This window comes from Pseudophryne corroboree, chromosome 1 (genome assembly GCF_028390025.1).
Source record: "Pseudophryne corroboree isolate aPseCor3 chromosome 1, aPseCor3.hap2, whole genome shotgun sequence".
Taxonomy (NCBI): domain Eukaryota; kingdom Metazoa; phylum Chordata; class Amphibia; order Anura; family Myobatrachidae; genus Pseudophryne; species Pseudophryne corroboree.
In genome coordinates this window covers 731,903,757-731,920,629 of record NC_086444.1, presented here as the reverse complement: position 1 = coordinate 731,920,629, position 16,873 = coordinate 731,903,757, and the positions used below count along the sequence as shown (strand labels likewise).

Genomic DNA, 16,873 nt, shown 5'->3' with positions numbered 1-16,873 from the left:
TACAGAGCTATGATGTACAAATCTCAGAATTCAGTGGTACAGATGGGTCCACGGTTATCTTAGCTCATTTGCTGTGCCTAGGCACAACATGGTTTATGAACATAAGGCCTTCATCTGTTGTTCTCAGCTGCAATACAATACAGAGAACAATACAGCAGGGGATTAAGTCATTACAGTAGGTGATTAAGTCCGACTGCCCAGTCTCAGTTAATCCTATTAAAGGTCAGGATAAACATGGACCCATCTGTATATAGAATTTAGAACTAGAGGCTGACGTCAGGAATTAGGTTAGCAGCATGCTGTAGAATAATCATAAGGGTATCCGAATACAGTAGAAGTCTTAAAATCTGATTGCTGACAGTGCAGGAATCTGTATAAGATCCTAATCCCACCTAGTATTGTGTTCCCTTAGATTATATAAAAGATACATGTGGTTAGCCCGGTAATAATCCGGGATAAATTGGGTAAATAGACAAATTATAGGATTATAGTTAGAGTTTGCACCATACCGCGAGTGTTCGGTGTTTGAATCAACACAGATATCCTGTACTTGAGCCTTCCTATTGACACATGTGAGGCCGGACCAACAAATCCCCGTTGCCGCTATATATTAAGGATCGAAGTGGGGACGGGAGTCCTGGGTGGGGATCCGCTGTGGGCAGCTGGGGAGCTGTGTTCAATGCATCACCGTGCACTGGGGAGAGAAGTTGTGACTGTAGTGGCACCCTACATCCTGTAAAGGCACTCAATGGCACATCCTTTGGATGCGTCTGGTGCCCGGCTACCTGGCTGCTCCCAACTTAGCCCCCTCATTGAGACACATGACACATGTTCTGGGGCGGGAAGTGGATGGGGGGGAAATATAGGGAGTGAAGGTGCCCTACTATATGAGGGCAGAATGGAAACTTAAAGTGGACCTGTAAAAAATTGTGAAAGTGGCCTCATGTAGGTAAGACCAGATGAACTGTAGATGGGGTAAGCATGCAACTACTTTTGTAATTAGTGCTACGGTATTAAAGCCATATACCTTCCACGTCAAATTGATGCTTCTGCTCCCAGTGTTGTCTAATTTTCCTGGAACATAACTTGCCTCCAATGTATATCCAATATCTGAAAAAAAGTTAAATGATTTTATACGCAAGTATTATACTCATATATGATGATTACCCATCAGTATCATCTGTAATACCACTTTCACACCTAAATGCAGGGTCCTATCTGGGTACAGTGAATACGGTTTCAAGCAGTGTCACAGCTGTTCAAACCTCTTTCTCACCACATGTTGGACCAGGCTTATTCCTGGGCCGTTGCTTTCACTCTGCACTTGTCTGCCCTGCATGTCACACCAGGTCAAATAACTGCACCTTTCACGCTTCAGCTTACCCGGGTTGCTGTAGCGTGAACCTGGGTTGACACTTTCATAGAAGCCAGGACCCGGGTTGCCCCAGCAATATCCTGGATCAGTGGCTCAGTATGAAATAGGTATTAGCACTGGAGAGCAGAGTAGTCTATAAAGCTCACAGGGGCCCAATAGGTTACACACTGTGACACAGCCAACCACTTAGTGGTCACATTGTAAACAGGTGTCACCTACAAATGAAAACCTTAGCTCTATTACTGGTTACAGCAATGGTTCCCAATCATTTTTTTGAATCAAGGTGCCCTAGAATATCAAAATGTTTTTCACGGCACCCCTAGGCCAAAAGTTTCTTATCGAGAAATTCAGGAAAAAATATTAAATATATTGCATTATATGTCATCCTCAGTTATATGCTGGTGGACAGGATTCGTGCACAGGATCCACATGAATTAGGACTGGAAGTCAAAAGCACTGATTTTGCCTATTACATTGACCATAAATAATTTTAATTGGTTCTGGAGCACCAATCCAGGGCACCCCTGCAAGTGTCCCGAGCCGCCCAAGGGTGCTACGGCACTTAATTTAGGAACCACTGGGACCGGGTTACAGTGATGAGGTTGTTTTTCCTACATGTAGATTCAGCTATGCAGAGTTCACTATATTGTATTATTTAATTTGTGGAAGTCACAACTTATCTCTGTAACCAATAACAACATTAACGTCATTTTGCTAAGACACAGTGACAGAGAGCATAAATAGCATCCCTAAGTGAATACTGATGACAATGCCGTTTTATATGCAGGAATGAAAGCTATACCTTAAACACACCTTAATACATTTTACCATGGAGCCGCTGCGGCCGCTGTACTTAATAGACACTCTACGTACTTTGTACGCTATTAGCGTACAAAGTCCCGTGCTGTGTACGGACTTAGCGTACAAACGCTGCACTGACGGTACAAAGTACTCACAGAGCGTACACACCCAATGAATACACTTTAAACCTTATGCAGCAATGCAGTGTGATGCTATTACACTTTAAACCTTATGCAGCGTATTATTGCTGAAAGGGGGTTACAATACAAACAATACAATACAATATAAGAGAGTAAATGGCTACAGTCTATGGTACATACGTGAGTGGACAAGCTTGCGCAACCCGGCCGGTCCTCGGTCATCTGATAGATAACTTGGTGAGTCTTGTGTCTGACCAGGCCTGCTGCAGGCTCTCTTTATTCACTTCATCCAAAACATAACACAATGGATACTGTAATCTCTTTGTCCATTGGACACAGGGATGGTCATTTACAGTACAGGAGAGGTCATAGGTCTGTTTGAATAGGTGGGCGATGTCTATTTTCACTGCTCTTGTGGGTGGTCTCCTCTGGATTCCCGCCGCATACATAATGTACAATAAATACAGTTTATATCTATATTCTGCTCCTGCACATAACTATCCGCAGGAACATGCGATCTTCCTCAAACCAACACCGGAATGTTTCCCTTAAAATACCCTACAGCTGGATACCAAACACCACCTTGTAACCTTGTTCTGTCCCCTCCTATCCTGTAAAGGTGAATCCCTTTGTTCTGTTATCATTTAAACTGATGTTAATTTCTGATGTGGTGCAAGGAGACTATGTGTACATTGTGCACTATTTGGATTAAATATGTAATGTATTTTGATAGCCTTCCATGCGTTCACAAACTCTACCGTAAATACTCATACCACACGCTAATGTGCAGGAATGCGGGAGCGACCATACGCAAATTGCGAATATGCGCACGCACAGCAGAGCAAGTACGCGCAAGGAGGCCATCTATGTGTAGTTTGTACATGATGTGTGTACTGCAATATTTTTCGACTTTGACAGTCCACCCTTTGGCAGTAACCAATAACTGCCACTATCTAATCAATAAAAACAGAAAAATATCTACACAATGGGGTATATGTAATTCCGGGCGAATTGCTGCAATTTTTCGGCCGTTTTTAAATTCGACACAATTTCGACCGTCGAATTCTGGCCGGCGGGTGCCGGAATTCGACATATTCAATAAAACACAGATTCGACAGTCCCGCTGTCGAAAAATGGACCAATTGACGGATTTTGAATCGACTTTTCAGATGGTACAAAAAACGGTAAAAAAACAAAAAAAAAATTGCGTGGGGTCCCCCCTCCTAAGCATAACCAGCCTCGGGCTCTTTGAGCCGGTCCTGGTTGCCAAAATACGGGGATAAAAATGACAGGGGATCCCCCGTATTTTAACAACCAGCACCGGGCTCTCAAGGGGTCCCCCCCAGCCACCCAAGGGCCAGGGGTGAAGCCCGAGGCTGTCCCCCCCATCCAAGGGCTGCGGATGGGGGGTGATTGCCATGTGTAAAAATGAAAGAATATTGTTTTTTTCAGAAGAACTACAAGTCCCAGCAAGCCTTACCCGCAAGCTGGTACTTGGAGAACCACAAGTACCAGCATGCAGGGGGGAAACGGGCCCACTGGTACCTGTAGTTCTTCTGCAAATAAAATACCCAAAAAAAACAGGACACGCACACCGTGAAAATACAACTTTATTTCACACATGCCGACACATACATACTTACCTATGTTGACACGCCGACTGCCACATCTCCAATGTTGACGAATCCGGGGTACCTGAAAATAAACTTAATACTCACCTAAATCCAGTGTCCTGTGATATTTGTAATCCACGTACTTGACAAAACAAAAAAACGCATTTACCCGATCCACACGGACTGAATAGGGTCCCATGTTTACACATGGGACCCCTTTCCCCGAATGCAGAGACCCCCGTGACTGCTGTCACAGAAGGTCCCTTCAGCCAATCAGGGAGCGCCACGTCGTGGCACTCTCCTGATTGGCTGTATGCGCGTCGGAGCTGTCAGACGCGCATCGCACAGCCCCCTCCATTATCTTCAATGGTGGGAACTTTGCGGTCAGCGGTGAGGTCACCCGCGGTCAGCCGCTGAACGCGGGTAACCCCACCGCTGACCGCAAAGTTCCCACAATTGAAACTAATGGAGGTGCTGTGCGATGCGCTGTCTGCCAGCTCAGACGCGCATAGGGAATCAGGAGAGTGCAAGGACGTGGCGCTCCTTGATTGCCTGAAGGGACCCTCTGTGACAGGAGTCACAGGGGGTGTCAACATTCGAGGAAAGAGGTCCCATGTGTAAACATGGGACCCCTTTCAGTCCGTGTGGATCGGGTAAATGCGTTTTTTATTTTGCCAAGTACGTGGATTACAAATATCACTGGACACTGGATTTAGGTGAGTATAATTTTATTTTCAGGTACACCCCATGGATTCTACTTGGACAAGTGGACCGAACGTCATGTCAACATAGGTAAGTATGTGTGTGTGTCGACATGTATGTAATAAAGTTGTACTTTCAAGGTGTGCGTGTCCTGTTTTTATTTGGGTATTTTTTTTGCAGTAGAACTACAGGCACCAGCGGGTCCGTTTTCCCACGCATGCTGGTACTTGTGGTTCTCCAAGTACCAGCTTGCAGGGGAGGCTTGCTGGGACTTGTAGTTCTTCTGCAAAAAATATTCTTTTATTTTACTCAAGGCTCCCCATCCGCAGCCCTTGGATGGGGGGGACAGCCTCGGGCTTCACCCCTGGCCCTTGGGTGGCTGGGGGGGGACCCCTTGATTGAAGGGGTCCCCACTCCTCCAGGGTACCCCGGCCAGGGATGACTAGTTGGGTATTTAATGCCACGGCCGCAGGGAGCGGTATAAAAGTGTCCCTCGGCCGTGGCATTATCTGTCCAGCTAGTGGAGCCCGGTGCTGGTACAAAAAAAATGGGGGACCCCTACTCTTTTTGTCCCCCGTATCTTTTGCACCAGGAACAGGCGCAGAGCACGGTGCTGGTTGCTAAAATACGGGGGATCCCCTGTCATTTTTTTCCTGTATTTTGGCAACCAGGACCGGCTCAAAGAGCCCGAGGCTGGTTATGCTTAGGAGGGGGGACCCCACGCAATTTTTTTTCGGGTTTTTAACCCATTCCATAAAAAAAAAAATATTTTAAAAAATATATAAATACTTGTGCCTCCTAAATAGACAAACCAAGTACCTAATCCCTTCTAATATAAATAGATATGGCATTAGCAATAAAAAAAAACACAAAAAAACATGTTTTTAACATTTTTTATTACATTCTGCCAGCAAAGTGAGGTGGATTGAAAATGACGAATTTACTGTCAAAAAGCACTGTTGTTGAATTTACATTCTTCAATTGAATATACTTTTGTCGAAAAGCCGCATTTGTACCATTGCAGAAATGTCGAATGTCGAATTTGTCAAATGTCGAATTTCAAAAAGTCGTATTTGAAAAGTCCGTTCTTTTGACGAAAAGTACTGTATTGCATTGTCAAATTTTTTTTTTGGCGAAAAAGTCCCCTTTTTCCACACTTTCGGGAATTCGACCGCAATTGCATATACCCCAAATATCTACAGAAGCTTGGAGTTGTCAGAGGAGAGTTGTAGGTGGGAAATGTATGACCTAGTGGGATAGTAAAAGTATGTATGTATGAATCCATGTCTGAGGGGCATGTATCATCGTGCCGTATATGTTCTACATAAGCTTCGAGGTATTGCGAAGTATGCATTAAATCCTTCTCATCCCATATTAAGGGTCTGTAAATGGGCCAACAAACACTACCGAGCTCTTTTCGGCTTCTTGTTCCAACAAATGGGGTGCACATTTAGTTGATGATACATGAAGGGGGAAACATAAGTGAGTGCTAGTATATGTGGATATCACCTGTCGACTATGTGTGCTATTAACTGAAGGTTGCAGAGATGAAGATAAGACATATAAATAAAATACATTCACATAAACATTTTGGGTAGGGCTGATGTCTTTTTCCGGATGGATGTATCTGGGCAGAGGGGGAGACAAAAGAAAAACAGGTGAACGAAACATCATTTTACCATGGGTTATGGTTATGACCTCTGGCAGTACTCTCCCAATATAACAGAATCCCTCTGAGCTCGGGGCAAGCCACTTGTACGCCTTCCTCCCACATATGAAATAGGCATCATCTGGGAGAACATAGGGGACAAAATATAACATCACCATATTACAAATTTTCCAAGTAAAGAAACCTATCCCTAGTTCTCCCATCTGCTCAGTACAAGTATCGGACTGGATGATATGAGCACAATACCCTGGGGATACTTTTCCAACCCACATGGTCTTGCTTCCACGAGTATACCTATACCGAAAATACCTCCCACTGTTGGCTATTTGGCGTACAAGTTCAGAGTCTATGGGTATCAGCTCTGTATGAAAAGGTCATTGTCTGGTTATTCCAGGTCACTTCCCAATTTCCCGGTTTTCGGTAATTGGAAATATTAAAACACAATAAGGACCTGTCTACATGATACTGGTGGAGCTTCAAACTAGGGGGCCTAGAGATATTGAATTTCTTGTCCACCGGTCTCCCACCCCGCAATTCGAGTACCTCATCTATTGCTAAAGGGTACGGTACTAATCCTGACTTGCTCTGACCTTGAGGTACCTGTGAGCACACCCAGCATTCTGTCTGGTTTAAGACCTTACCCACTAGTGAGTGGTAATCACTCAACGGATGACGGTCCATGTCGATATTAAGGTTGGACTGACATCTCTGGATGCACCCATCCTCAACTATATTCTCATAATTCCTACAAATACAATATTCATCAGACAATAATCCCTCACAGTGCCTCCGAGCTCCCTGACTACCAGAGCGCTTACTGATGCCAGCCTTTACTAAAGTGATGTGCTGATCCTGAGATCCTACAAATTCATACTTGCCATCAGAACCCATTCCAGATCCCTGCTCGACCTCTCTGGGACCCTCACAAAAACAAACTGTCCTTATCAAAACCAGAGTTACTAATAGAACCCGAAACGCAGTCTCTTGTGATCGATCCATTTCATTTAGGGAAAGGAGGAAAATAAGAAGGGGAAAAGACAGGAAAATGCAGGGAGAGGTGAAAAAAAAAAAGAATGATACTACAACCGTTCTAGATCTGTGCTCGGATGCCCTTCAACAGTCCTGCCTCTCAACCTTCCCGGAACAGACACTCCAGTGATACGAGGTTCTCTAAACTCTGCTCTTTGTCACGAGTTCTCTCCGGGTCAACGGCCTTTCTGTAGGAAACATAAATCTTGCATTTCAATGTGTTTAACTGTTGTGTATTATCAGTTGTGTAAAGTAAACCATCTGTGGAAAGTGAAAAGAGAAAGGAAATAATAAAAAGAAAAATTTTCAGGTTTGCGTTCACCATCAGGCTGTCACGCCATCATGCATATCGGTGTCTATGCACAGTATCCCTTCACCAGTATTCTCATTCTCCACCCTTTGTGCATGACCAGGCACATTGCGTTAATACTGGTGTCCCTATGCTGGTGAATTATACTGGATTTGGGCAGAACTCTGAAAGACCGAGTAGGTCTGTGGCGTCTGAACTGTAACCCTGTCGGTGAACGTAAGAGATGAAGAGGAAGCTTTGAAGACAAATCACATAGAGTTTAGTAACAGATAAGTTGGTAGAGGCAAAGAAGATTTTACAAAGTTTGACATCTGGATTGGGCTCTAAGGGGAATGATTCTCTACTCGGTCTGCTCCCCCCAAAAAAATAATCTATGTGTGTTATATCTCTACTGGGACTATCCCAGCCATCAATCCAGTGTCCTGTCCATTCTAAATTCATAGGGAACCCGGTATCTTTGAAATAATTTCCTCTACCTGTGATGGACATGTATCTAGAACAGTGAAATGCAACCTTAGTCTTCGTGGGTATCCAACATAATTTGTACTTCCTGGGCGGGAGCACGCTATATGTATACCATCTCTAACAAAACTTCTGCTAAATTAATTAGAGGTCACTTCTGCTAGAGAAAGAAGCAGAAGTTTAGAGACCTCCTCCTAACCCCAGTAAGTTCTGTCAAAAGGGTAAAGTTGCATTTATTCCATTCTTCCCATTAACCGAATCTGTGTTTTCTATATGGCTCGTGACTCCTTACTATATGTCCCTTGATCCCGTCTATGTGTTTAAAAACGTGGCTTGTTTTCTCTGTCTAGGGGTCTATATTGGCTATGTGCTCTACTACTCTTGCAATCTCTAGCAAAATGTCCTTTATTTTTTTTACAAATGTAACAATTTCTCGGTCTTTTCTTACCACCAGGGTTTTTGGGGTTTAGGCTGATGAGACTCTGGTGTAAGAGCCTGTATACTTTCAATCCCCAGCCTCTCCTCCTGCAGTTCTCTACGCCTAGCAATATTCTTATGGTGTTCAATCGCGCACTCTCTGCGACAAGCTATCCAATCAGGCAAAAAATGTTTGTACCCTGTCCCTTACTATCTGATTGAGTCCGTCCATTAATACAGAAACAGCTACCTCCCTGTAATTCGCATCGTTCCCTGTATCTGATACCCCCATGTATCTATCTATTATTTGCAGGTCCTGATGGAAGTATTCAGATGTCATTTCATTTTCCCTCTGTTTTATGGAGAAAATTTTTCTCCACTTAACAGTTGTGGGGAAATACAACTCTAGTTGCATGTTAATTTGCTCTAAGTTCTCCTGATTGTGTTTTGTCAGTCATAAGACTATCCGACTCTAATCTACAATCAGTGATACATTTTTGGGTGTCAATATTAGGAGGTAGGCACGCTTTCAAAAATATCCGCCAGTGTTTGTTTGTCGGTTCATACGCATTACCCAGATCTCTGAAAAATTTCTGACATCTGGCTAAATGCTTCCGAGGGTCGGGGAATTCTGAAATGATTGATCGCAGCTCATCTCTGGGCCACGGGCAATACATTGCATTATTCCTGGTGAGGATTATTCCCTGACTATCGGTTCCCCCATTGGGGGTTACTATTTCCAAGACAGGGTGTAATCCTACCATTCCGTTCCTAATCTGTTTACTGTGAGGTGTTGTTGTCTCTGTGCAATGAACTGTCTCACACTTACCGGTAGCTGTGACCTCACCAGTTCTTTCATTGGGGAATATTGTTACTGCTCTACCTGGTTGGACAGGCCCCACCTGAGTTTCCTGCAGCGAGGTGACTGCTTGGAGGAGAGCTGTGATTTGGCTGGATATATTTGTTATTAAAAAAAAAGATATAGATTCAATATATATATTACAAAGTACAGTATACCTATAGTTACAACTCATACAGTAAGCAGTTAAAACATACAGTTACATACAATTACAGTTACAGGCCAGCGATACAATTACCATTCCCTCCAATGCATCTTATGTCTCTCTCTCTCTGTAAATAAATACAGGAACTGATCTGCCAGCAAGTCCATCATCCTCTTGTGACCTATAACCTTGAAAAGACTTCAAAAAACAGGATACATCTTGCAAAAAATAATTAGGGTTAATACATTGTTTTTACATACTACTATATTTTACTGATATACCATTGACTGTAGCCATCTTCTCCCCCGCAATATACGGTAGTGGTGGTGCGGTCGCCATTGTTTTCCCGCTAGGTTTGGAACCTGCTGCACGAGCTAATTCCCTTTGCATATCCCCCTCTTGCTGCCATAATTTTAAACAATCATTATGTCTAATCCTTTGTTTTCTGGATTTAATCAGACATATCTTTAACCTTAAGTTCTGTAATACCTCTGGTTCAAAGCTGCTCACCTTAGAGAATGGTTCCCTATCATTGTTAGTCATACATACCCACTCATTGCATAAAACTTCTGTGTGTGAACCATATTTTTCACACATGATAAACCTTGCTGAGCCTTTTGGCTACAATTCTGCCTGAACCCTGTCTAAACGTCTCTTACTTGAACAACTGGCTCCCATATTTGTGGGTCTTTTCTAATAACTTTAAAAAATTCCCACAAACACCAAAATACTCAATATAAGTAGACAGTGGTAGTATACCCGAGCGCCTTCCACACGCTCTCGCCCACGCTGGCCAGTACAATGATACACTGTTGGTAGCGGATCGCAATGTACCCAACTTAGGGCTCCTATCAGACCTTACACCGTAATTTCTTTCGGTGAAAGTTCTGTTTGGAATATTTTCCTGAGAGAGGTAGTGAAAATTTCCTTTTCGGTATCTTTCAACTGGAATTGTTTGTAGTGTGAATAACAGAGAAATTAGATAACTATCTTTCACCCTTTCCAGTGAAGCCCACTAGGGAGATTTCACGAAGTTATCAAAGAAAAACCCCTTTGTCTATACAATCACGTCTGCGTATGCTCTTCCACAGTGCATATGACACAATAATATCATGTTGCGCTGTGCAGAACAAACGGACATGTGATGCAATAGCACAGCCTATAGATACTAGTTATCTATATGCCCTACGATTGCTGTAGACCACCTAGCCTAGACCACTTCAGACCACTAAGAGTTGTATGGGATACCACTCTGTCCACTAAGACCACCTAGTTAATAATGCAGGGTTGCGAACCCTACGCCACCGAGCCTCTACTAACCCAGTGTGTCCACCTAGACCACCTAGCTTAGACCACTTCAGTTCTTGGGTTCAGTATCCACTCACTCCTGCATTCGCTCACTCAAATACACTTTATTTTTCTGTACAGAAAATTTAAATTCATTCAGATAGGCAGCTTTACCCCAGAGGTAATACAGTTTTTTTTTAACTAAATTTAGAGTAACCTGCTTTTGAAATCTGATAGTTATGTGCTATTGTATTAAATGTCTACTATCCCACCTTTGAACTAAACAACACTATTGTATAATTTGTACTCAGCGCCCGCATTCTTACGCACTTTGCGCAAACACGCGACCGTGCGTGTCCCTTACTTTGTCCGAGACACGTGTACAAAACCCTGCGTCCGCAATTAATCACACAGCTCTATAAATGTGAGCAATACTAACTATTGCCCACTAGACACAACTTGTTCTGTATAAACTTTTATGCAGAACTGCGTTTGTGTCTTTACGCTTACTTCCTTAAAATACTGTTATTTCAAATTTTCCTAAATATTTACCTATATAGCAACAAATGTATCCTATTTCACACAGATCTATAATGACTCTAGCAATAATCAATAAGTTAAATGATATGATTCAGATTGGATAGCTATCTTGCAGAACATACACTGATATAAATATACACATAATTATAATAATTATATATATGTACCATTCACTGGTCTCCTGAGACTCCTTTACCCATTCAGTGCTTCTAATTTGCATATGAAAGCTATGTGCGTTTGCCTGCCTGTAAAAGTGGTTTTTCATTGCTAAGAAAAAGCAGTTACACACGTTAATTTGCATTTCAATGGCTATCTTATAGCAAGCAGATTCTAACTAAATCCTAGAGGTAAAAGAAAAAAAAAACTTTGTTTATATCTGTATGTAATTCTTACATCAAGTATTCATCTTACTATTAACTTTCACTAGGCCCAGCTGAAACTATTTGTAATTGACTATGGCATGGGTTAAATAAATGCATTGGTAACTCATAAATGGAGATTGATGTGACCAAGGAGAGCTGATTATTCTGGGCAGTGAAAATCAGCCATTTAGAAAAATGACCTTCCCAAAATGGCCGCTGCTCCTCCCCCTTCCACATCCATGAGGGTTACACAAAATGGTGGACAGGCCATGTGGTTAGTCCAAAATGGAGGACAGACCATGCGGCTTCCTTTGTCACAAAGAAATCACACATCATACAAGCCCCTGAAGTTATTTTAGGCCTGAGTTAAACATAAAAACTATATCAATGCTATGCAGCAACTTTTAAATGTACTTTTAACCCTACTTAACAGATAAGCAATCCAATCTGAATCAAACACAACATGACTTATTTGAACCTTGTTTTGCAACAATGTGAGAGAGTATGCAAAATATGGGTGCCGTGTACGCTTTTGGCGCCCAAAAAAATTTCACAGATTTTAAATAGCTTTTTTCCTGTTTACCTTACGAGTTCTACCAGCATCTCTACAAACCATACAGACCAGACTCCATCTAATCAGCAATCAAGTAGGGTTTTCAGTGCATCCATCGACCAAGAAAAGGATACGTAGGATAACTTTCTGTCCACCCTTTGCTGATAGATTAAGTCTGCTGTGACCTGTTAGGTAGTAAGTACGGTATGTGGAAAACCGGAGGAGCCCCCAATTGACAATGCCGTTTTATATGCAGGAATGAAAGCTATACCTTAAACACACCTTAATACATTTTACCATGGAGCCGCTGCGGCCGCTGTACTTAATACACACTCTACGTACTTTGTACGCTATTAGCGTACAAAGTCCCGTGCTGTGAACGGACTTAGCGTACAAACGCCGTGCTGACGGTACAAAGTACTCACAGCGCGTACACACCCAATGAATACACTTTAAACCTTATGCAGCAATGCAGTGTGATGCTATTACACTTTAAACCTTATGCAGCAATGCAGTGTGATGCTATTACACTTTAAACCTTATGCAGCAATGCAGTGTGATGCTAATACACTTTAAACCTTATCAGGGAAAGAAATACACGACACCAGTCTGTAGTTAAACCACTGGGTTCCGACACCACGGCGTATTATTGCTGAAAGGGGGTTACAATACAAACAATACAATACAATATAACAGAGTAAATGGCTACAGTCAATGGTACATACGTGAGTGGACAAGCTTGCGCAACCCGGCCGATCCTCGGTCATCTGATAGATAACTTGGTGAGTCTTGTGTCTGACCAGGCCTGCTGCAGGCTCTTTTTATTCACTTCATCCAAAACATAACACAATGGATACTGTAATCTCTTTGTCCATTGGACACAGGGATGGTCATTTACAGTACAGGAGAGGTCATAGGTCTGTTTGAATAGGTGGGCGATGTCTATTTTCACTGCTCTTGTGGGTGGTCTCCTCTGGATTCCCGCCGCATACATAATGTACAGTAAATACAGTTTATATCTATATTCTGCTCCTGCACATAACTATCCGCAGGAACATGCGATCTTCCTCAAACCAACACCGGAATGTTTCCCTTAAAATACCCTACAGCTGGATACCAAACACCACCTTGTAACCTTGTTCTGTCCCCTCCTATCCTGTAAAGGTGAATCCCTTTGTTCTGTTACCATTTAAACTGATGTTAATGTCTGATGTGGTGCAAGGAGACTATGTGTACATTGTGCACTATTTGGATTAAATATGTAATGTATTTTGATAGCCTTCCATGCGTTCACAAACTCTACCATAAATACTCATACCAAGTGCTAATGCGCAGGACCGCGGGAGCGACCATACGCAAATTGCGAATATGCGCACGCACAGCAGAGCAAGTACGCGCATGGAGGCCATCTATGTGTAGTTTGTACATGATGTGTGTACTGCAATATTTTTCGACTTTGACACTGACTTGACATGTGCTTGTATACTTGCATGGTGAGGATACATGTTGGTAGAATGCAAGGTAAATAGTGGCATTACAAAGCTATACTGTTTCCTTATGTGGCATATTTATCAAGCTAATTCTGTACTTAAAACATATGGAAACAGCTGTCTTTCTCTCTGATCACAACGCCCATTGCAGTATTTTCCAGCACTGTGCATGTGGATATCCCTGTACACACAGCTGCGCAGCCAAACATAAAGTAAGTGAAGTGATGCTCATCACTGAGAAGGGCTTTTCTGTGTCCCATATATTGAAGTACGATACATACCATTAAAATAATATTGCCATAATAAGGAATGTAGTTTAGGGGGTATATCCTCATTTTTTTTAATATACCCTTATGTTCCTGTATAGTGTGGGCATAGCTTTATTATGCTACATACAAGGGTGTATTAAAAAAGAAGAGGGCACATGTGCCATCTCCGTCTAGGTCCCTCTCTAGCTGGCAGCTAAGTGGGATTTTTAGCGCTAGGGTCACTAGGAGACCCTAGCACTGTACCAGAGTCCAGTAGGTATGCAAAGGTCTCCGAAGAAATGGCGTGGCAGCTAAGTGGGATTTTTAGCGCTAGGGTCACTAGGAGACCCTAGCACTGTACCAGAGTCCAGTAGGTATGCAAAGGTCTCCAAAGAAATGGCGTGGTGGCCATTTTCCCAGGGATTTTCCTACTATGCATGTGCAAAACACCGGAAAATGGCTGTTGTCATTATCCTGTGATTTGTGCAGTGCTGCTGCTGTGGGACTCTGAAGGGGTAAGTATCCAAGAAATTCTCAAAGGCTGTGCAGTGGGCAGTACGGATGGTGTAATGGTTAGTATGGGTGGTCTTCAGGTTGCCGGCTGTCGGGATCTCGGCACACAGTATACCGGCGCTGGAATCCTGACAGCCGGCATACCGACACGTGTTCTCCCTCGTGAGGGTCCACGACCCCCCTGGAGGGAGAAAAAATAGCGTGGCGTGCGTAGTGCCCCACCATGCCTGCAACGTGGCGAGCGCAGCGAGCCTGCAAGGGGCTCATTTGCGCTCGCCACGCTGCCGGTATGCCGGCAGTCGGGCTTCCGGCGCCCGTATGCTGGTCGCCGGGAGCCCGGCCGCCGGCATACCATACTGCACCCGTTAGTATTACTGCCTCACAGTACTGAGGTTCTGTGCAGGGCCGGATCTAGACCTTGTGGCGTCCGGGCGAAAGTTTCCTTTGGCGCACCCCCCCCAGGCAGGTAAAAGAGGGTTAGTGCGCGCTGTAAAAATAGGGGTGTGGCTTCGTGGGGAAGGGGCGTGGTCACAGTTATGCCGCCTGTAGCTGTGCCCTCAGTAGCTGTGCCCCCAGTAGGTGTACCCTCAGTAGTTGTGCCCCAGTACTGTGCCCCCTGTAGCTGTGCCCCCAGTAGCTGTGCCCCCTGTAGCTGTGCCCCCTGTAACTTTGCCCCAGTAGTTGTGCTCCCAGTAGCTGTGCCCTCAGTAGCTGTGCCCCCTGTAGCTGTGCCCCCAGTACTGTGCCCCCTGTAGAGTTGTTCCCCCAGTTGTTTTGCCCCCAGTAGTGTGCCCCATGTAGAGTTGTGACCCCAGTACTGTGCCCCCTAGTTCCGCCGCTTACAAAAAAAAAAAAAAATGAATAAATACTCACCATCCCCGCTCCTGCTTCCCGACCGCTGCTGCCCTCCATCTCCGGCCGCCGCCGCTCCTCGGATCTATGGGAGAGACGTCATGACGTCTCTCCCATAGCACCGCATAGACACTAGAGGTCAATTATGACCTCTAGCGTCTATGTGCCGCTCCCACAATGCCGTGCGGTGCGCGATGACGTCATCGTGCACCGCACAGCACTGTACAGCACTGCACAGCATCGGCACCAGTGGCGAATCTCCGGACAATGGCGCCCCAGGCAAAAATCCTGCTTGCCCGTGGCAAGATCCGCTACTGGTTCTGTGTTCAGTTCCCACTATGGCCCTAACCGTGCGGGGCTTGTAAATTCTCCCCATGCTTGTGTGGATTTTCTCTGGGTACTCCGGTTTCGTCCCACAATCCAAAATTATACTGGTAGGTTAATTGGCTCCTGACAAAAATGAACCCAAGTGTATACATGAGCAGATAAGATGGGCCAAGTGGTTCCTATCTGTTGTCAAATTCTGCACCACACACCTTACACCCATTATAGATATGTCACTGGCAACATATGTAACTGTATATTGTGGGAATGTAACCACTTCACTTTGAATGACGAGTGGGATTAACTACCCAACTAGTGTGGACATGCATGCAGCCGGGGAGTCAGGTTGACGAATGCTTATGTCTGTTTTATAAATGTATGGGGGAAGGACAATCATTTTAAAGAATGTACTAGAATGATAAATGATAGCAGTGATTGCTTGCTATAGGCAACTTTGATACATCTCACCCACAGTCCCTATCTCCCCACCCTTGGCACATACAAAGATGGTGGCCCCCCTTATTTAAAGTTTTTGCTTTGTAAATAGAGTGAGCACCAGGGAAAAATCACTACATTACAGAAACATTACAGAAACATCATGGAGTCCAGAAATGGGAAATATTTCCCCCAACCTGGCTTTCATTATATCAGGGGCACGCATATTTTAAAGATGCAAGTCCTGTCTCTTTTAAATGATGTGGCCATCTTTGCCAATATATTCTGGTAATTTCACCAGATAATATAATGTGACATGGTATATTTCAGTCAATATGCCCCCTTAGTAAGTAAGGTCTGAAGAACACCAGACAAAGGGGGTGATTCAGACCTGATCACTGCTGTGCATTTTCACATCTCATTGGACAACACAGCGGGCATCGCCGGTCAGCGACGGGATGGTGCGAAAAATCAGAACGCACGGGCGTTCGCATGGTGATTGACAGGAAGAGGCCGTTTGTGGGTGACAACAGACCGTTTACAGGGAGTGTCCGGAAAAACGCAGGTGTGTCCGAGCATTTTCAGGGAGGGTGTCTGACGTCAGCTCCGGCCCCGATCACCCTCTTCACATCGCACTGTAGGAATGAGTCCTGGGCTGCGCAGAGAATGCACAAAGTGGATTTTTGCAGCTCTGCATACACATGGGATCGCACACTTCAATTTACACACCTCCTGGAGGCGGTGACT

At 44.1% G+C, this 16,873-nt stretch overlaps 1 protein-coding gene across 1 annotated transcript in view; it reads right to left on the bottom strand.

The window, feature by feature from the left end:
- The window catches only part of LOC135047596 (interleukin-31 receptor subunit alpha-like), a 172,001-nt gene that overhangs the window by 139,981 nt on the left and 15,147 nt on the right, over positions 1–16,873 (bottom strand). Inside the window, exon 3 of the mRNA XM_063955467.1 lies at positions 1,028–1,110. Within this exon, the coding sequence (XP_063811537.1) occupies positions 1,028–1,110 (83 nt within the window). The remainder of the gene's footprint in view (positions 1–1,027; positions 1,111–16,873) is intronic.